This window comes from Cyprinodon variegatus, unplaced genomic scaffold (genome assembly GCF_000732505.1).
Source record: "Cyprinodon variegatus isolate N-32 unplaced genomic scaffold, C_variegatus-1.0 Scaffold947, whole genome shotgun sequence".
Classification (NCBI taxonomy): domain Eukaryota; kingdom Metazoa; phylum Chordata; class Actinopteri; order Cyprinodontiformes; family Cyprinodontidae; genus Cyprinodon; species Cyprinodon variegatus.
Window position 1 is genome coordinate 217,981 of NW_015151400.1, and position 22,641 is coordinate 240,621.

The 22,641-nt window shown below is 36.1% G+C and overlaps 1 protein-coding gene across 1 annotated transcript in view; it reads right to left on the reverse strand.

The window, feature by feature from the left end:
• LOC107100230 (angiopoietin-4-like) overlaps positions 1-22,334 on the reverse strand; it is an 81,663-nt gene extending 59,329 nt beyond the window's left edge. The window contains exons 1-2 of the mRNA XM_015398645.1: positions 22,152-22,334; positions 16,904-18,548 (exon numbers count right to left, since the gene is read on the reverse strand). Of these exons, the coding sequence (XP_015254131.1) occupies positions 16,904-17,281 (378 nt within the window). The 5' untranslated portion in view covers positions 17,282-18,548; positions 22,152-22,334. The remainder of the gene's footprint in view (positions 1-16,903; positions 18,549-22,151) is intronic.
• Between the last annotated feature and the right edge of the window lie 307 nt (positions 22,335-22,641).

Below are 22,641 nucleotides of genomic sequence, written 5' to 3' on the forward strand. Positions count from 1 at the left end.
TTCTATTCTATTCTATTCTATTCTATTCTATTCTATTCTATTCTATTCTATTCTATTCTATCTTTTTCCATTCTATTCATCCCTCAGTCCCTAAGAAGCTGTGGATTTTCTAGGTCTGAAAAATAACTTGCAAATGAGAATAGACCCTGTTCCCTGTTGTAACAGCCTTCCCCCTGTCTATATACATAACTAGCAACCTTTTTGAAGTGCTCCTCTGGCAGGCAGGCAGATTAACTTTGTTGATAACTGTCCAGTAATCACCAAGAGCAATTAAGAGGTCCAACCTGGCTCACAATAAAAAGAAAGTCTCAAAGAGAATGAAAGAGAAACGAGTGCATTTCCCTTTTATTCCTACCTACTTGTCCGGGCAGAAAAAATCCTTTTGTAATCAGATCTGAAAGCACACCACATGTGGTCAAAAAGCATATCCAGAAACATTGTCATGCTGAGACAAAAGAGATGCAACATCTTTTTTATCATCTTTGGACTTCCTTCTGTCATTTGGTCCATTGTTAATTTAGTGGGGATTTTCCCTGCATTTTGTAATTATGTGAAGTGTGAGAAACATCTTGTCCTCATTTATTTCATGCATCGTTTCTAGTCTCTTCTCTGCAATTATTCAATTTTGTTTTTTTTTGTTTTTTTGTTACTACATTAAAACATCTGCCATTTTGTTTATAGTTCTCTGCTTTTCTACATGTTTGCAGGATTTGTTTTGCAGGAGAGTATGTTGGAACCAGGCAGGATCACCTGTGTTATATGTTGAACAAATCTCATAATTTCCACTCTCAATGAAAGAACAAATTCCTTAATGTTTTTTTTTTCAGTGATAAAGATAAAGTTTAGCAATTTATCTCAGTTAATGCTGATTATATTTACATATAGTTAAAATCCACAAAGTTACAGTGGATGCACAGAATAATTGGTTATGGGAAATTTTGCATCGGTGATTCTTAATGTGAAGGTGATCCAACTCTGCTGCTGATAAGTTGTTAATTACGGCAAGTCTGCTTTCATACTGGTGAAATAGTGCAGTGTATGGGTAGGCGATTTTTGTAGCAAAAAAGTGCAGTGGTCCTCATGGCACTTATTTGTAGTTCATGCAGGGTGGGGCAGGTCCAAGGTTCAGATGAAAAATCAGAAATCCATAATTCTAGACAAGGAAGGGAAGCTTGAAAAAGGTTTTGATTGAGATGTCTGCACTGGTGTTGATAAAACACTGTGGATGAATATCAGCAGATCACAAATGGTCATTGACCCCAATGGTCATTGACCGTCCAGTTTGAGAGAGTTTCACAGTCAATGCAATGTATTGGTCTTTGTGCATATATATATATACATTTAGCAAGGGAAGAGTGAGAGCATAAACTTTTTGCTCAAAATTAACATCTTTAATAACAGTTTATTTTGACTTTTATAACACTTCAACTAAATATTTTGACAACATTTCTTTCTTGTTGCATAAATTTATTTAGTCAGTTATTCTACTGTGCCGTTATCATATTTTGTGCATAGAAAGCTTGAATTAATGCCTGATACGCCCTTTGCTTTGATTATACACAAAGGGTAAAGAGAAGCCTGTATTTAAAAAGAAAGTCCATAACTACTTTTCTTTGTACCCATTATCGCTTGGTTGAGTTTTTGGTTTTTGTTGAGTGGGCTAACACAAAGAAAGACCCAGCTGTGTTGAAGTTATTTCATACTTAACCCTTGGCATTTTGAGATTTCCTTTCCAAGAGCCTTCTCTCATCTTTGTTCAGGTTGATTCATAGTTTTTCTCAGGTCAAGTTTTGCTTTTTGATCATCAAATTTAAGTCTAGTTATTTTGCAGCACTTCTTGTTTCTTTCTAATGAGTAATTGTAACTCTTATTACACTCTTCTGGTCCGAAACTTGAAAATATACATTTTGAATAAATAGCCTCCATTATTTTCTTGTTTTTTGGGGTTTTTTTTGTTTGTGACAAAGGGATTTGCTCACACAAACACAAAAAGATAACAGAAAATGTAAACAGCATGACTTTGAACATTTAAGTAATTACAAATGATCATATATCTGTAATTTTATTGCTGCCTCCTGCTGCTTTAGTGTAAGATGTCCACCGCAACTGAAACAGTTGTTTCTAATGTAAAATGCAGCTGCAGGAAGCACAGCACATAAAGCTTATTTACTGAGGTTGGTGCTGAATGAAATGTATTTAAATAGACTGACTGGACTGTTTTCAAATACCGATATGCACTCTTTAACCGCTTTTTCCTAAACTCTGTTATATGTACCATGAAATCATACACAACTTTTAAATGCCTTAGTTCTTTATTAAAACCATATGAGTTGTAGTTGATTGCAATAAAACTTGTTTCAGAGGACAAGAACGACAACTGTTAAAGAGAAGATAGAGATCTATTTTCTTTTTGCCTTTTCCTTTAAATACCCTTTTTTGTCACATATTGAAACATAATTTGGATTTCTTTATTTGTTTATTCATAAGTTCAGAGAACCTCAAGCTTATTAATCTTTGTTTCCTTTCCAACTACTCTACTACACTAAAGCATGGCCTCTAACTTCAACCCATCCTTAATTATTCATGTACTTGCTTTTTACTCCGAGTGATCAGTCATGTACAATAACGTTCCAACAATATGAATACAATTATGCACCCAAATGCACTTAACCATGCACCTGTATTTGTCTTTATACAATATGATAGAGAGAACATCACACGCATCTCATATTGGCATTTCATGTCAAGTTGTTTAAATACATATTATAAACATTGATGTCTATAGACAGATGACAAACAAAGATGGAGAAAAATCTATTTCAGAATTGTTTGGGGTAAGACATACAGAGTATTACTGTTACAGATGAAAGTTATTTTTGGACTCATTATCAACAAACATTCAGACACCGTAGTAATGTTATAGAATATAAGGCGTTTCTTTGAAACATAACCTTTCACAGGCACAACCGAGGTAGATGAGGCCCTTTACTTGTGCCCCAGCAGCTATTTGTAGATCTGCACCTTCAACCAGAGCTCACATTGTGTTATCTGTATCTGCACTATCTCAAGAACCCTCCCCTTTTCTCCTGTACTACAACTGCTCTGAAAAGCTACTAGTCAACAAAGCCAACACCCGCCTTTCACCTATGTGCACTTTCATCGCATCTAACCACTGCTCTGCTATCTGTCTTTCGTAGAATTTTGGTCCTATGATCAAACAATGGCTTACTGAGCTTAAAGGGCGTACATGGAAAATCACATGACTTGTGTAGCAAATGCAGAGAAGCCCACAAAAGAGATGACCTATGATTTTTAACATTTTATGGTTTTCATATTTGATTATATATTTCCTGACAACGTCATCAGTCACCAATATGTATTGCATAGCTACAACCAAAACATGAATGCAAGACAAAGATAAAAGAACATAAGAAATACATTCTCAATTATTTATAGGACAAACCGATAATGTAGCTTGCCAACAGGACTAGAAGCAGCTCATTATTCAAGTTAATAATTTTCAGGTAAATTTTGCAAACACTCAATAAAGATTACTTTTTCTAAAACAACTATGAGTAAGTCAGGGATGGACTGGTTACCTCTCAAGGGATATACCCCACCTTTTTCCCAAATACTGCTGGAGATATGCACCATCAGACATTGGTGGATAAGCTGTACAGAAGATAGATGGATGGACTTGGAAAAGTATGCATCCAAATCAATGCACACAGGACCACTAAAGATGCTTTAGTATGTATCCTGCCAACTTTGGTGGCAATGTGTAACTGCCACAGAGCCACACAAAACTGTTAACTTTTAACGTGTAGTTGTACATGGGCTTTAATGAGAGATGAGCTAAGACATCATCGTATAAGAAAGTAACTCCTCACAAATAGACTTCCCATATTGACACAGTGCCTACACAACAAAATATGGTTATGGATACAGTCTAATTCCTATGGAAAGAGGATCTTAGTAAACCTCTTTAGTTTGTAAAGTGGAACAAGCAAAATGACCTAAGATTTATGTTCAAAATATTCCTTTAGTAGTCTTTATTTCAGCCCATACCAACATGTACTTTAGACTTTAAACATGTATAAAACTGAGCCTACATCCATTTATTAACAGACTTATGCTAAAGCCATATTAACAGGTTGTATGTTGTGTTAGTTGATTAAATATCGAGTTAAAATATTACCCAACTGTTTGGGTTGAAGACAAACCTCAGAAGAAGCCAGGGCATTCTTTACTAAATGTCATTTTAGATTTGACTGTAAACTGATTACAACTGTTTAATTAAACGGGGCATGGTAAAAGTGAGCTCTAACATTTCAAAGGTTACTAATGACTGTTGGAGATAGGTAGTTAGATATTACTAGGACAGAATAGAAAATCCCTTCATTGTCCCACAAGAGGAAATATGGTGTTATAGCAGCCTTAAAGCAAAAGTGGTCACGCAAATATGGACCTTCATAGTGTATAAAAAATATAACAAAATAAGTGGCAAAGTTTAAAAAAAATAAATAAATAAATAAAATACTTTAAAGTGTTTTACAAATATAAATACTGTGTAGTCACCTGAAGAACTAATAATCAATACACCATTAAGGTTTAGGGTTACCCAAACATCAGGGACACAACTCTAGTGAAAGGCGACTAATTTCAAATTTTGCCGAAACCTTAACTTTCAACACTGATAAATTAAAGCCAATCATGAGATAGATAGTGTAACCTATTTTGCAGGGTTAAAACATTAACCAAAGCCTGCAAATCCCAGGGTTGGCTGGATCCAATATGACCTTATCCTCGGTTACAAACTCAATTATTTCTTAGATTATTTATGGGATACAAATTTGTCTCCCATAAAAAAACAAAAAAAAAACAAAACAGGAAACAACACAGCCAGTAGGAAATCTTCCTAATGTGTAAAAATTGGGTTGTTAATACATTTGTAACAGTATCTTCTTGTTAGTGTCAGGCAATGAGGAAGCACTTCACTGTCAGATCATGCACCATGAGCACAATTGCCAGCTGGCAGTTAAGCCAGTTTGTTTAACCTGACTAAACGCACTCCATGCGTCATATCTCCATAAAACACTCGGCTGAGTTTAAAATGTTCCCATCACTGCCTAATGTTCTCAATAATCATTTCATAACAATCGCCCCCATGGGGAGTAAATTCACAGAAATTCTGGGGAAATTTATAACCTTTGATTTCAACACTGTGGAAGGTATCAAAAACTTAATATAGAGATCACTACAAAGAGAATTTGAAAGTTCTGCCAACTACCATTCCATATTGTGTTCAAGGACAATTCAGCTGGGACAGTAGAAGTAGAACAGAGTTGAAGTGTAACAAGTTTTTTAAGGCTACTTAAGGTAAAAGTAGCTATAACATCTGGAACTCATATGATGGAACATCCTTGAAATAAAATAAGAGTACTGTATAAAACTGATTCTGAGTAGCAACCTGGGTAATTTGCTTCCATCTTTTAAAGCGATCCCCTCGCTCTTTTGTAAACTACATTCCAAAGTATCGGTGCCAGATACATAAGCACCTAAATTACCAACTTTCATAATTAAAGTTAATTCCAGTTTACAAGTTTTAACATTGCACTGCATTGGTCTTTTTGCATTTAAAAGTCTGTTTCTAAGTAAATAGGTGCTGAATTGTCAGCAGTTGTGTCAGCAGACTTAAGTTACGCTGATGGGTAGATAATGGCTGTTATTAGTGCTGTTATTAGTGCTGTCAGAGCTGTTTGATGTATTACTGTGACGGATGATGGAGAATAGAGGAACTCACAAACCAGGTGTTTCTATTCTGTTGACTCTATGCCTAGACAATTTAACATTTTCTTATCCTCAGGCTCTTTTACTTTTCATCACAAGTTGGATTCAGAACACACGCTAATCTTCAAAAACCTTGTCATAAATTGTTTTCTGCTGCATGATCCTCATCACCTGCTCATCAGTTCCACGTAAAGTACTTTGGAGATTTTCTTATCAACATGATAAACTTCTCAACAGTTGTCATGTTGGCATGTTTACAGAAGTCGACTTATGGTTGAATTTAGCCCAATAGCAATACGTTTTTGGACAAACTCCACTTTCCTTTTGGGAGGAAAACCTGTAATAATTTTTTTTTCTCTACGCAACCAGGGCTATATGGGGAAGGTTTATCATGTGAACTTAATTTAATTAGTTTGTTTTTAAATTTATTTAATTCTACGGAGCTGCAAAGCCCTTTGATCAAAACAATACAGCTTGATTGCTTAATTTATTGCTTGATTGCTTAATTGGTGAATTGAGTCATTGATTGACTGATTGATTGAATTTATTTAAATTATTTAGGAACACATTTGAAGAGGCATAGCCTGTGGACAATATTTTTTTCATCAAATCAAAGTGATTAAATCCCAATTTCAGACTTATATACACATCAACTAACCACATATACATAATTTTGAGCTCATTTTGTTTAGTTAACAAAATTAATCACACACGTCTTTTATTAATACGTCATATGCTTTCTAAAAAATATAAGGTCAGAAGTGAAAATGACAGGTCCGCCCTTAAATAAAATAAATAGGTCTCACCCGAAAAAATAAAATCTGATCACTCCCATTTGGTGCTCTCCATAGATTCAGTCAATATTTATGTATTTTGATCTTATGTTGAGATATTTTTAAAGCATAACTAAGACATTGGGAAAAGAAAATGGCCTAAAGAGGGAATTCTTCAGCCAGAAAACACTTTACAAATGCACCTGGACAACCACTTTAACTTCTGACACATCCTGGGGCCTTATATAAAGACCCTAATACAATCTTAAAACACCACTTGAAGTAAAGTACCATAGTGTCAGCATAATGTTAAATGGCTGTTTTACTACCACATTTACTGGTGAACTTTAGGAGGGAACTTTAGAAGAAGTTAAATCCTGAAGACCAAGTGAGTCTTACAGATGGAGAGTGAGTCTAGTCATACAGCCAAACTGTTCAATGTGGGCTTAAGAACAAAGTCAATGTTTTGGAGTTGTCATCACAGAGCTTTGATCTTAGTCTGATAGAAAACTTGTGCTTAGGACTGTAAGACATGTGTAAGTAAGGTTTTATATATGAATTGTCCAAATTCCAGCATTTTGTGAGAAGCTTGTAAAAGGAAACCCACAAGATTTGATATGACTCCAATAGATTAAAATCTATTACTACAAAAATACCAAGAAAAGGTGTATATTTCTTTTCTTTTTTGAAACAAGTAAAAAAGAAAAAAAGAAGCTCAACCAATGTGTTCACTCATATCAATAAAAAATAAATTGCTTTGGCCATCCTTTTGTTTAAGAAAAAGATTAGCCAGATTTATGGCAATAAATTAAGAAAATAATGTATTTTTCTTCAAACAGTTTATGTAAATCTATGTTTTAATTTATGCATGTATATATTGCATGTTTAGGTCACTGGATAACATGTCTTACACCATTTATTTCATAGTCTTTTGATGATGAAATTCAATAGTTTAGGAAATAACAACTTGTTTTTGCATGTCTTTACAGATTCATTTGAAGATAGGCCAATACTAAGTCACTCAAACAGTAACAATGGTATAATTCTTTCTTTAGTTTTATGTTTTGTTTGTTTATATTCTTAATCTAACAAACAAAAAAAACACAGTTTTTGCATTTAGTTCCTTTTAAATGTTAACATATGCTACTGGACAAATGTCAAGCTACGGCCAAAGAGCGTGACTCACAATAAAGTACCCTGTGATGTGAAAGAAAAACTTTTTTTTTCTTCTTATCCCTTCAGACTTTCTAAAGCTGCCACTGTCTTTCTTCCTTTGTGTCTCTCTTCAGAGAGGGTTATCATCAACACAACCTTTGACCACATCAAAGCACTGTATCGGAGCGGCCTCGGTTGATAGCCAGGCTGTGATCCAGCCACAGTGGCTTTCCTGTTCCCCTCTCTCAGTCTCTCAGGCACAGGTCCATTTGAAGTCAGTCATTTGGCAGAAAACTAAACAGGCCCCCTGTTAACCACCTCACTTACCGTTGTTTACAGGCAGTCTGTCTTAAAAACCACAAACTGCCGCTGAGACCACAGAATCCAGTGAAGCCTAACAGAGATTGAGTGGTAAAACCTGACACAGACACATTTGCACTTTACTGCTGCAGTTATTGATGACATGTTCTTAATCATTTTAATTATATAGGAGGATTTTGAATAATAAAAAAGGCAGAGAGGTTTCTTTTTTTTAATTGAACAATCTGCAACCTTCGTTTTCATGGTGGTTTAATAGTCAGTTTAAATGAACAACAGTTGCTTATGTTTATTTTTCCTGAACGCACCACTTTTAGAGGAAACTTTGAGCAATGATTCCAGTTTTGTTTTCCTTCCTGAGGAGGCGGTGGAGTTAACCAGTTTTCACCCTGTTACTGTTTGTTTTAACTTTAAAGCCTAAAAGCAGTAAAACGTAACCTCGCTAATGCGACAGTCGTCTCCATATAGTTTCAGCCTGACCAAAGCTGTGACCTTGGCTTAAATCCTTGATTTGTGATTTCCTGAGCGCTGAGAGAGAAAGAGAGAGAGAGAGCACATGCCACAAGTGTTCGCATGAGAAACAAAAATAGTGAACAGGGTCGGGAAAAAATGAGGAATATTCTGTTGCAGTATTGACTTGGACATGAGGCAGCTGTGGCTCTTTATTTTCAAGCTATGTTGTAATTTTTGTATTTATTCTTTTGTCTCCAGTTTGCACTGCAAGTCTGTCTGCTGCATAAATCTCTGTCCATTATAATGCAGAGTTTTATTGTGTATGGTTTATTGGAATATAATTCAAACAATAATCTTAGTTAAATTCTAGGATGTCCCATTATATTAGAGTTCCAGATGTTGTAGCTAACTTTGCTACTTTTAATGTAGCTTTGGTTTAGAAAAGAGCAATATGTGTTATGAACTATTTACTTACTAACAGAAGTTAATTATAAGTAGGATGTCTCTCTGGTTTTTGCAACAAAAAATAGGTATTGCTTCTTCCCTTCAAGGACCTTTATCATTCTATTTAAGCCTCTTGGTCACATAATGGCAAACATATGATAATAATATCTGCAATCTCTCATGAAATGTGGTTGATTTCTTCCAACCCAGACGGAGAAGCAAAGTCCAAAACCTCTCAGGACCAAAAACAGATTTTAACAATTTAGATATTAGCATAAAAAAAGGTTGCTGCACCGTGCAGCTTTTCTGCACGGCTCAGCTATAACTTTGAACCACAATCTTTAATTTCCGTATCACATCAGCTTCCCCTTATTAGAGAATGTGTGAATTTGCTTGCAGTGCCAGCACAGCAAAGTTAGGAAGGTGTTTTCTGGAAGGGGGATTCTAATGTTATTCTCCAACTGCTTATTTTCATGGGAGGGGGTGGGGGGATGGGGGGGCTTCTGCTCAGATGGTAGAACCCATGAGGATTATTCATTAAAGCATTAATCAAGTTAAATACAGCTTTGTAAATGATTTTGATGAAGTAATAGCTTTATAACTTATTTATACATTAAAAGCTCAACAAAATTTTTTTATTATGTATGATATTGGCGTTTAAACATAGAAGCATTCCCTAAAATATTAAGAGTGTTAATAAAAAGAGTTGTGACTTGGTATCTAGGTAAGAGACCCTTTATAATATGATTTTGAATTAAAATTTGTTTTATTTTTTTGGAAAAAAAAGTATAAATAAAATAGCAAAAGACAAGTTAATTATCCAATGATATGTGTCCACTGATATGTGTGGATAGAAAATGCATTTCCAGGGAATATGAAATTATAACCGCAAGGTTTGGGTCTTAGCATTAACTTTCTATGAATAGTGCTAGCTGACGCTGTTGTTAATTTATTTTATTTGGATACATTACATGTATTATGTAGCCTTCATAACTCTGATACATTTTCTGTTCACTAAATAGTTACTATATATTGTTGTTATAAAAGAAGAATCTTAAAAATAAACATTTTTACACTTAAAAAAATGGCTTACTCAATGAAAATTAAAAGATAAATAAAAAATAATTTGTAAAATAATTTACAAAAACCACCTAACATTTTTCTTTTATGTATTTATTATTTTTATGCCAAAGTAATATTTAGTCCTTTGCAGTCTTTTGGCAATTTAGGACAGTTTATGCATGTTTGCTTGCCTGGCACCTCATCAACCAAACAAATTCATTGTTCCTGTAAAGAAACCTTTTTTTCTGAATTCTAAAGTCTTAATAAATTTGTTTATTTATTCCTGCCTAAATGTATCCATATGTAGGTCTTCATCTGTGTTTTTGGTTTTTTGAACACAGTAGCCAAAGAGGCCAAATTTACCTCTTTCTTTGACAAAGATGAAATGGAAATCAAAACTGAGAAAAAACTCATTTAGACAAAAAAAAAACACTAAATACTGTTTTACATACATGCAGTAAGATAGAGATTTCCAGCCTGATTCTTGTACATTATTATAGTGATACTGATAGTTTCTTCTTTCTGGTTTCTATTACTTGTATTTATTGTTTTAATACCGTTTTCATTGTAGCTGTTGTCTGTCTTTCATTAGAACGGAAATTAAACTCTTTGCAGAGCAAATACAACCAAGAAATCAAATATAAGTGATTAACAGCTACATAAAAAGCCCCGATGCTGTTATTAATCTTTGTGGGGACTAATATTTGTGTAAGAAATGTAACCAAACTTTAGCGAGAAAAATGAAACAATGCTAAAATCAACAAGGCAAAGTCAAAAAAGACAACAGCTTTTATCTTTCATCTAAATTACATTAAAAGTATGTTTAGATGGCAAAGATGCTCTGAAGAAAGACACAATTATCTACTCATAGAGTGACCCTGACTAAATGCCAAAGGTCAAAGGTCGCCCTCTGTCTCCTGTCGGGATGCTGCAGACTTCAGTTCTGGATCTACGTCTCCTCTGAGATTTAACAGTGTGGGTGGTAATTACACCCCAGCTCACATCATGCTAACACACAGACACTTGTAAACACATCACCCCAACATAGACACACAAGCACACTCCTGCACGCCTTGTTAAAAGTGCTGGTAAAATCTCAGTGGGTTAATCCAGTAAAACACTCTGACAGATTAACATCTTTCCAGAGAGTAGCAGAATCCCTCCTTCAGCTACCACAATGAAGAAATCAGCAGGGGTGGGCAGCAGGAATAATGAGAATTTTATACACTCCATTTCCACTGGAATGTATCTTAACCTTTGTAATGTTTCAAATGTAATCACAATGGCCCGACATCAAGCTGTTGCAAAAAGGAAAAGTGTTTCGGGAAAGTTTTCTTTTTATTTCCTTTATTTGCAAAGATGCAGACTTTAGATCCTTTAGGAAGCATTCAGATGGAATGGGGCAGAACAGCAGCAACATCCCAGCAGATGGAAAAGCATGTTTTCATTTTAAAGTAGTGTAAATAGTGAGAAAATGAAAATAAGAACCTGTTCCCTCCTCTGCTTCTCTGATATGACAACTACTCAGCAGCTTGAGGAATGACTGTAAAGCTTTTTTTTTTCAGCCACAGTAGAAACTGCCACATAATCTTATTATCCAGCTGTGTTCACGACTTTTTAACGAAGAGATTATTCTGCACCTTTCAAAGCAGTTCTGAGAGGAAATAAACATCTGAGCGACTGAAATGATGGTAATGCAAAGTAACAGATTTGTTCACAGGTTACTGTGACAAGTTCTTTACTTGGAAAATATTTTTATGCTTGATTTTGTTATTATATGCCAGTAGTTTGTTTGTCAGAATGTATCTGCACTTTAATAAGGTTATAGTTCTATATTTCCATGTATTGTTAGGATGTGGACATAGTTTTCATCTGTATAGAAACAGCTAAATAAAACCAAATATATCTGTAGGAGGCGTTATTTCCACAAATGTTCAACTTGTTTACCTTAAATGGTGGGAATCTATCCAGAAATGTGTGGAATTACTAAGAAATAAGGAGTAAACTCAATGTAAACTCTTGAATAAGTCCTCCTCTTAGTAACCTCTGGCTGCAAGGAATAGTCCAGATGTTTGAATGTTTAGTGTTTTATGAAGCAACTAACTGTATTAACCCCTTTATTACCCTATGTCTTAATGAAAAAAATTAAATCATCAGAACAGCGAAGTGCTAAGGCCCAGATTAAACACATTTTAATGGAAATTCAATGAAAAATTCTCAAATGTGGGATTCATACTTCAATTATACTAGTGAATTTTAGCATGATAACATGGAAATTGTTTCATGGACAAAACACAGGCAAATGTAACGGTTACTCATAAAAATGTCAATGTTAAAATATACACATTTGCACCTAAAGTCTGTCGTCTGCCACTGTGTACTACCTATGAGATGCTTATGTTTCAAAAACACACCAGCCTATTTCAGAAGCTTATCTCTTTACTCACAAACATACATATTAAGAACATGTAAGAAAGTGTAAGGGTCAGAAAGATTAGGATTGTCAGGGTAGTAAAAGATAAGGTTCTCTTTGAAAAAGTAGTCTTGAAGGTAGAGAGATGAGCCCCTTCTCTGATAGCATTTGGTAGCTCCCTTTCACATTAAGGTATAACAAACAAGGAGAACATGAGCAGAGATTGACTGCAATGATAGAATTTCAGTGCCAGATAGCATTCCTGAGAGAAGCACAGGGATTAAGATAAGACTGTATGTCTGCATGTAAAGAACTATGTTCAGATAGAGAAATCATTTGTATCCAAGAATGTTCCAATTGAATTGGAACACAGTTTAGGGGGCCATGGGGTGTTAAAGATAATCAGTGTTATTGCAGCATCCTTGAGCCCCAGGATATGAACAATTGAAGTGCTGGTTTGCACTAAGTGTTTTGGAAAACTTTATGAACCAGCAGCACACAGGATGAAAAGAGTTTAAATTTCTAAAAGTAGATTCATTTTTTTGGGTAATGAGCAGAAAGCATTTATAAATTGGAAAGTTTATGCCAAAATCCATGATTTTTTTTTTCCTTGTGAAAAAAACTGTGATTGATTAACTCAGATATATTTTCAGAAGAATTCAGCCAACTTAACTCTGCTTTATGTTGGGACAGTCAAAACTTTATCAAGCAGACCAATGAAACAACTTTTGTATTTCAAGTATAAAGCATTTGTATAAAGTATAAAGTTTGCTAAGCAGTTGTGACATTAGCCAGGTTGAAATGCATGTGTATTATGATAGCTTAACAAGATTGTTGCATTTTCCTTCAACACGTAATTAACAGCGGATGTCAGCCTTTTCGGAGCTATGACAGGTGCAGCCAGCACAGTCAGGCAGCTGAAAAAATCTCTTTAACTCAAAAGAGTTATGATTCTGAGACAGGGGCATTATTCTTGCTGCAGCTCTCATCTGCAACACCTTAACGACTCTAATGATGATGAATGAGGGCTCCCCGCCTGTAGATTCCTTTAAAAAATGTTTGCTTTTGCTAATCTCATTTAATGGATCAACAACACCTGCTGCACCTAAATCATTTCAACCTGCAAATCAGCAGGAGGGAGCTTACTGAAGGTTTTACTGCCAGTGGTTGGAGCAACGCTAATATAGCTCCATCACCTTGATGAATCTTCATCTTTCTGTTTTAGCTAATCTACACTTAAGGATGATGATTGCACGTCGTTTTTACATAAGTCAAGTGATGTCTTAATTTATAATTGATTTTATGAGCAGAGACTGATGGATCATGTCTCAGATATAAAAGAAGTAAGAGTTAAAGACGAGCAGCTGGAGAGAAAAACTATTTTGGGGTATTTGGAAAAGTACATTATCTCTGGTCTTGTATCTTATAAAAGCAATTTTCTTTAACAGGAGAATGCCAAAATACACCAAGCATAGCATTTTTCTTTTCCTGCTTAATATGAATTTATGGCTGTCTCTGTGTTTTGAGGCCTATCTAGCTAAAACTTTCTTCGTTTGTAGACTTGGATTGATTTGTCACATGTTGCCGACTTTGACCTTAAAGGCTTTTTGGGATCTCCAGTCTCTAAAGAATATCCTGTTATCTGAAGGAAAAATCTCAAAATCTGGATCTTTTAAAATCTTCCAAGACTTCCCTAAGCCAACCTAAACTTTCCTTTTTTTTTTCCTCTTTCAGGCATCAGACAACTCCTCAGATCTTGTAAGTCCTTTAGAAGTAGAGATAATATCAGAATCTTCATGTCAAAGGTTTAGATAGGACAGGGTCTACCTGTCTTTCTGTATAAAGCTTTAAGTATTGCACCTAATCTGTTTTCGGGAGGGTCCAAGCAAATAAAATTTCTAATTGTTAAACAAATCTGTGACAAAAGCTTCTCTTTACAATAGTTTTGTTGTAATTGAGCACAATTGATGTTGGTATCCCAAACACAATCCAGCCGTGGCGCTCTGCATATTGTGAGTTATGCATGATAGCAAAAGCCAAATTTACAAAAACAAAAAACAAAACAAACAAAAGAACAAATCCAAATACTCCAAAGCTTTGCTTCATTGGGGACACAAGACAACTCCTTCCTATTTCTGACCTCTGATCATTATAACTCCTATGGAAGAAAGAAAACCTGGATGAAGCCCAGCAATGTGATTGTAACAAAGAAAGATGTGCATTAAGTACTGTCCATTTTTTGGTCCTTAACCCCCATCATATTGACTGCACAGGCTGTTTGCAATCGGGAAATCACACTACAATAGTTAACGCAGAAGCTGCAACTACTTTATGTGGCGACTCAGGGGTAGTTTAGAGGCCGGCTGAATTCAGTCTTGGTCCCCACCTTGGTTTTTTAGCAAGAAACACGGAGGCCTTGATCAAAATAGTGCCTTGATCCTGCTTGGAGTTTTTTGTGTAAGGAGTAAATAGAATATTTTAACATTATGCTCAAAGTGGGGAATTTGTTTCAATTTAAGTTATATTTATTCTAAATGGTTAAAATTAAAAGCTTATTAAAAGATCAGACTTCTTTTAGGGGACTGAGTCGGAAAATGTCATTAGAGCTACATCTCTATTCTACAGACGGTGAAGTAAATATCACTTTGCTATTGTTTCTTTATTAAAGGTCCTTTACTCCTCCCCTTCAAATATTCTCCAGAAAATCTTGGGGAACATCCAGATGTTAATAGGCAAATATGATCTTGGAATTTGTGGGGGGGTTTTTTTTTTCATCTTGGATTTCTCTCATGAAAGAATTTTGCAATTCATAAGCGAAATATTGTTCTTGAATCATAACATAATTAACAAAGGCATGATGGGTGATTTGAATGCCGCTCTACATTATTTTGGGCCCTTTTAGATGATTTGTTAATTCCACATTTGGATTTTGGTATGTCGGCCACTTCTGGAAGGTTCTTCACTCTTCCTTGTTTTCACCTTTTTTTTTTTGGATAATGACTCTCATTGTTGTTCGCTGATACCCTAAAGCCATAGAAATTATAATACTGACACATTACAGGATAAATTGCTTTAGATTTTTTTCCCTAGTTCATCTTGTCAAACATATTTGACAAGATCACATAGAAGTTCTGTATTTTAGTAATATTTTGATTCTACAGATGTTATGGTAGCGAGGCCTGAGTGTAGCTAGTAATTAGCTCATCTCTTCAAAGACTGTCGTCAATGACATTTAAGATGAATATTTTTTTCTTACAGTACTTAGCATCAGCATGATTTGGATAGATTTGTTCCCCTTTTAAAATGAAATCACTGCTTTTAATCTTTTCCAGCTGTGGATCAGATCTAAAGCAGCAGCAGCACCAGCAAATTTATTTATATCAACTAATTACGCAGTTTGTTACACAGTTCAGGTGCTTTGTAAATCTAACTTGTTCATTTTATAATCTTACTTAATCTTGTTTCTGTTATTTTTTTCAATTAAAATAATAAACTTTTTTGGAACACACATTGCCAGTGAGACTCATTGAATTTTCCCATATTTGACATTTTGCATTTTATTTTGAGATTTAGGAGCAAATAATGATGAGTGGTTAAAACAGAGGGGCTGTGTAAATATTTGCTTCAGGCACCTTCAATAAAAGAAGACCATAAAGAGGAATAATTACTACACTTTTGCATTTAGAACCAAGGAAACCTGTTTTACAATGGTGGGTCTGAGTTTTAACACAGTGGAGTGTGGGCCTTCAGGGAAAAGTCCCTGCCAATGAATTTCATCTCTGGCAGGTGAAAAGAATTGGCCGCTGAATTCATGCCATAGGTGGAGTGCTGGAAGACCTCAGCTTTTAAAAATTGTAGGAAAAAACAAACAAACTGTAAATTCAGGAGTGAAGTTTAATTGTTAGAGACTCAGACCTTAATTACAAAGCAATATGAGACCTTTTTGAGCTATAGATTATAGGCAAACAGGGTTTCGCACAGCTTTTATTGGGCAGTGTGCAGTCAGGAATTCAATGAAAAGAAGAGGCAGGACAATAATAACAGCAGGAACACACACACTGCTTTTCTCCTGATTGAAACCAGCTGCCAGTCATCTAGAGTCATAACCTGAAACTGTGATCCATAGCTCACAAATTACAACACAAGAACTCCTCAACTACGTCAGCCTAGATCTGTTTCATGACAGAAACAGACATGCATGTAACCCAAGTGCAGCAGCAGAAGCAAAGTGACACATTTCCATGAAAATATTTTTCTTTGCCGTTTTGCTTCTAGGTGTTAAATGATCCATGACAAGGCAAAACTCCACTGTATGTTTTAAGTGACACATTTTCAGTTGAGTTGGTAATTTACCCATTGATGTATATATCACCTGTTATATAGAGCATAATTTGTGACTTTTATAACATTTAGATATCTGTGCAGAGGGCATGCTGTGTGCATGCTTAGGTAGTTCATTTAGCATTCATTGAGAATAGCAGTATTCATCCCTTACCTTCTGCAGCCATAGTGTGTTGTTCTCCATTATGCTTTCTAGGTGCTGAAGTTTCTGCGCTGACCACTCGCCGTCCACTGGTGGTGAGTCCCTCTGCACAACGCTCGCCCCTCCACGAAAGCTCCCATAATGTTCGGCCTGGGATGTGGACCCTCCACTCTGACATCCGTCCAGTTCCGGAAGGACGAAGGTGTAACTGCACTGACCATGCTGGATGCGATGAAACCTCTTCCTCTTCTCTGCGCCTCCTCCTTTTCTCTGGCTTCTTCCAGCTCCTGCTCGCTCTGTGCCTCCAACTCCTGCTCCATCACTGACTGTGGACCAAGTCCAAAGCAGCAGCAGCACCAGCAACCACCGGCTGAGATCCAGGCCTTTCATCACAGCACCTTCTGTGTTTTAAAGTGTTCTCCTTTTAACAAGGGAAGGTTGTTAACACTTTGACCCCAATTCAGCCTAAAAGGAACTTTGCACAAACCTCTGCATGCAAAAGTGAATCCATGAGGTCAGATGTTCCTGCTTGTTCAGTATGCTAATTTCTAAATGTCTCTTCAATTGTTGGATGCAAAGAACTAAAAGTTAGGAAACCTGGTTTTACGGTGAATTGTTCACTTTTCCGCTCCAAATTGGGGTAAAGATGCCCACCTCTCTTCACTTTCCCAAGAAGGATCTTCCTTTGATTTCTTTTGGTCAGTTTTCTCTCAGATGAATGAATCCATCTGCAAGATGTTAGACAGGTTCCTGACAGCTTGCTGATATTTTATCCTTTCCTCATAAATGCAAAAGGTGAATAAGCAGATCTAAACAAGAAAAAATGCAGGTATAAAGGTTTAAAAATAAGAAATCAATTCTGAGAAAACAATTATGTTTAAAATACAATGTCTACAAAAACAATTTCTTTTGAATATATTTAGAAAAAAATCACAAATCAAGCAAAATCTAATAAATGGAAATTTGGATTTTACTCCCTCCACCCTTCTCTGGTGGCTTCAGCTTCAGAAGTGACTAGAGAGAATTACTTCTGCCCCCTTCTTATCTGGGAATGGCTGAAAAAAGGGGGAAGGAATGAGAGTCAGAGAGAGAGAGAGAGAGAGAGAGAGAGAGAGGAGGGGGGTAAGGGGAGGAGAGCAAAAGGGAGGAGTGAATCGATGGGGGACTTGAGGGAGGTCTATTAGAGTGCCCTCATATTTGCAAACTGAGAGGAAAGGAAGAAGAAATGGGAAGGAGCCCAGAAAAAGAGGCAGATTAAACAACTGAGCAAAAGGACAGAGAGAAAGTAAAGAGAAAGGCAGGCAGATAAGACAAAGAGAGGGCAGAATTAGAGCCGTAACTGTTGACACACAGAGGAAAGGCAGAGACATTGATAAGAGAAAGAGATCTAAAAGAGGTTCTGTAGTTGCTTTAATCTTCCTCCTGACTGATCTTTGACATCTGAAGTAAATGCCAAGGCCTAGTATGGACATCCACACTGGTTCAAAGCTGGAGCTTTATGGCCTCAACACAGCCAAGGTCTGCAGCATCAGGGGGTATCATCAGCTATGACTAAGCATAGTCCTCAAGTTCAGGTGAAAAAAAATAAACTGGCTGAGTCTCTGTCGCAGGATGCATCTCCTCACTGCTTCTCATCTGTCCAGCTGTGCTCCCCCCCCTGCATGGAAATACATACAAAGATTAGTTCCAGATAGATGGCTCACTCCCAGCTTTATGAAACTCAAGCTCTACATGTGGAGAGACAATGCGAGTTGACAGAGTTTATTTGTACGATGATAATGTGTTCCACAGAAATTAAATGACACAAATACAGGGGGAAAAAATCTGATAGAGGCCATGAGAGAAGAGATACACTCGCAGATTTCACAAGGAGATAAAATCCAAAAAATGTGCCATTAGTGACATTTTGAATTAAAGTAATCATAAGAAAAAACTGACCATTTCTGTAAAGAAGATTCTTTCACTGCCCTCTCATCTACTGGTCACAGAGGAGTCAAAGATGAAAAGCTGCTCTGATCCGCTCCTCTGATTTATTTTGACAAAATGCTGTTTTATTTTCATTCCAGCCTGACCTCTGTCTATTACTGCTCCTGCATACATCTTCATTTTTGCTGAACTGGCTTGCTCTCTTAATGGTAGTCAATTGGTCCTCTGGGAGCAACAGAGAGGTTATGCAGTGGATGGCTTCTGCCCCAAACAGACATCATTCTCATGGGAACGAATTGGACAGGGAGCCCACTGTGCTCAGCCTCTTTGCTGTTTATAGATATATATACATAAACCTGACCATAGCTGATGCATTATGTGACTGTAAAGCAGGTGACTTTTAGGCAGGATCATTTTGATTTATCAACCAAGTTAAGCTTCATCTACAAAAGCCTGGTTTTCAGATTAGTAAAGTTAAGTAAATCCTCAGGTTTAGGATGAAGTAGCTGCAGGCAGGTGCTTGATCTGAAGAACATTAGTTATGCCCTCTAATGAGGTCTCAAAAAAGCATGCATACTCACACCCACTCACAGAGATCATGATGTTTTAGAGTGTTTTATATGACCTCTACCACGATTGGTAGAGACCAGCATCCCTGCCACTATGGTGTGATATCCAATGACATTTAAGATTGACAAGCTCAGAGACGCTCTCTCTCTCCATCCCTCAGTGTTGGTGGTCTCTGTGCTCTAGTCGGTTTTATTTCAGGAGTAACAATCAGTCATGAACCAGCCCTTTCACCTCTTTTCTGTGGGAAACGGACAGAATGATGAGGATTTGTTTTTTAATCCTGGATTTAATTTCAACTATGGGTCTATTTGTGCATCTAGATTATTTTTCCTCTTTTGTCAATGGGCAGAAATATATCTTGCCAAGGGTTGGCAATTTTGATATCTTGTCTTGAGAATAAATGATTTATTTTCTGAGTGAGTTTTTTGGTGATGTGTGTAATAAATTAAAGGAGCCAAAATCCTTTGATTATTTTAAAATATCCATTCTGAGAAAATATTCTGACTAAATAATTTTGAAAAAGATGAGCAGGATTTCATCATTGCTGAGTGGGTGTTTTGTTTGATGTACCGAGTCTTCATTGTTTACTTTTTCCTGAATGTCAAAGGATAATTTGCAAGAGTATCTGTCTGCAATTTAAATAACACCTAAAGTATTAGTACAGAATGTGCCAATATAACCGAGGGACTGCAAGATAAGCCTGAGAACAAAAAATTAGGCACAAAAAACTGGCCGTATTCTAAGGAGGTTTAGTAAAAAGCTCATTGGAACAAACAGGAGAACAGAAGAGGAGTTCTTGTCTCAAGGTATCAGATGGAAAGACTCAAAGGGGAAAAAAAGACATGGGGGTAAAACATAGCTCACTTTGAATACAGTCTGTAGAATCCATCATATCCTCAAAGAAGAAAAGGATGACATTTGAGATGTTGCACACTCCATGTTAATACTGAACATTTTTCATTTTTGACAAACTTGAAATATAACTCTCCGAATGTAGACATGATATGGTGCAGAGCCACACTCACACATCAGGTATATGGAGTATCAGTCTATTTCTGAGCATTCTGAGCAGCAGCTTTGTAAAAGATTTTGATTATTCAAAAATGTCACTCTGAGATTAAAACAGGCATATCAAATTTCTTAGTTTTGATCAAAATATAATTACTGATTTGGGTATGACTAATGATTTATATTGGAAAATATAATAAGAAAATGCATTTCTAACTCCCCAACAACATCACTTTATCACATATGTTGGTTTGTTGTTATCTGCTGGGTCAAATCTTTTTCTGTATTTTCACAGCATTCAATTGACTCAAGGTAAAAAAAATAGGCACGCATTTTTTAACAATAAAAATGCTCATAGACTAAGAATTCAGATGGTAGCATGAGAAAGGATAAGGTATTACTTTTCACCATCATCGAAAATCACTTCTGACTGTTGAACTGAAGTAATATATTACAGTAAAATTTGTCTTTACCACTATATGATACAGATGGAAAAATAAATCAAAAATTAATAAAATACTCCTATTTATCAAACACAGGGGAAAAAATGAAAGAAAAGATTCAATAGTGCCAATGTATCACAGCATGAAACTAAAGAAAGCCAGTCTCTATAAATGAGTATTTAGCAACTTCTTTAAAGGTATAGTGGAGGATTTTCGTGAATTGAAAAAAGCCTGCCCCCCTCCGAAATGCACATGCACAACCCTGTACCCACTCCCGTGGGGGAATGCCTATTAAACATGTGCGAGAGCATGCAAGAGCCCATTTCTCATGGTGCACGCTCTGTTTAAAAGTTGCTGCTAGCATCGCTCGTAAAAGCTTACTTTCCAAAAGAAGATTTGCAATTTTCTACTATGTCAGACTCACCACCGGTAAGTGAAAATGGGGATGAGCACGTCGAACGGCCTACGTAAACATATCACCAGAATGATTGACATTTAGGAGGACCACTTATTTTGATGATCCACCCACAAAAAGGACATCCTCCACTATACCTTTAAAAAGTCAAAAGAATTGCAATTTTTTACACCAAAAATGAAATTTATAGAATAATTTTGTTAAAAGCAAACAACAAGAATTTTCAATTAATCTACTGTCCTTCAATTGTTTTTCCTGTAGTCTTTCAGTCGTACCAACCAGAGTTCACCTGCAAGTAGTTGTCACATAGCCACTGTTTGATACTGCTAAAAAAAAAGACGGTCAGTAGGAACAACTTTAGATACCCAACTCTCTTAAGAGAACATCAGTGCAGAATAATATCAGCATAAAAATTAAAAGGCATAGAAAACAAACTAATAATTCTCCAATGCAAACAGCTACTTTGACTTATTCTCAATATATATATATATATATATATAACCTCCCCAGTGTTAAAATATTGTCTTGGGGCCAAGCTGCTCATTAAATATTAATAATTTTTGCTGAATTAAAATCTTTAAATCTAAGACAAACTGGCACCAAATTGTTAATGATAATATCAGGAGTAGGCAGGCTAAAACAAAATATTCATTCTATAATGTTGAAACATTGCTGACTTCAAATTGTGGTGAAAAAAGATGGCTGGTATGAAATATAAATAAAAGTTAAATGTGCATGCATACTGTGGAATCCAAAATGTCAAAGCGGTAAAGCAATTTGTCTGTGGTTTCCCCCAACAAAATAACAAAAGCTGTGAATGTTGACCTGATTTCCCAACAACGTAAATAAAAATGTCCAAATGCAAAACGACATGTCCACTGCAGGAAAGCAAACTTACCTTCTATAAGGCTGTTGAAGTTCAGTCAAACTTTTTGCTCATTTTTCCTGTAGCATTGTGATAATCCTGCAATGCAATTTTGCCACCTTCGCAGTTTACATCCCTTTAAACCATCTTTCTTCGACTGTTACATAAGTGAGATGGCGTGACCACATAGTATGCAGCCAAAGTCTCAAACTTGCACAAAACAAAACCTCCTGATGGCTTAGGTTGTTTGGGCAATGCTAAAACATGGCAGCCAGCATAAAAGGAACAGAGGACACTGCCAACTATCAACCAGGCACCTTCATTTGAAACCCCACTAAAAATAACCCACTTAGTAACCACTGAGTTCCCAAACACAGTCATTGTGCTGAATGCTTGCACATATCTACAGATCATTCATGCATAGAAAAAAAAGCAAACATGCTTGGAGTCTATCCCAACATTATACATAGAAGTTGTGGTCATAGAAGTTCTGATCCTACAGGGAATCTTCATCATTATGCAG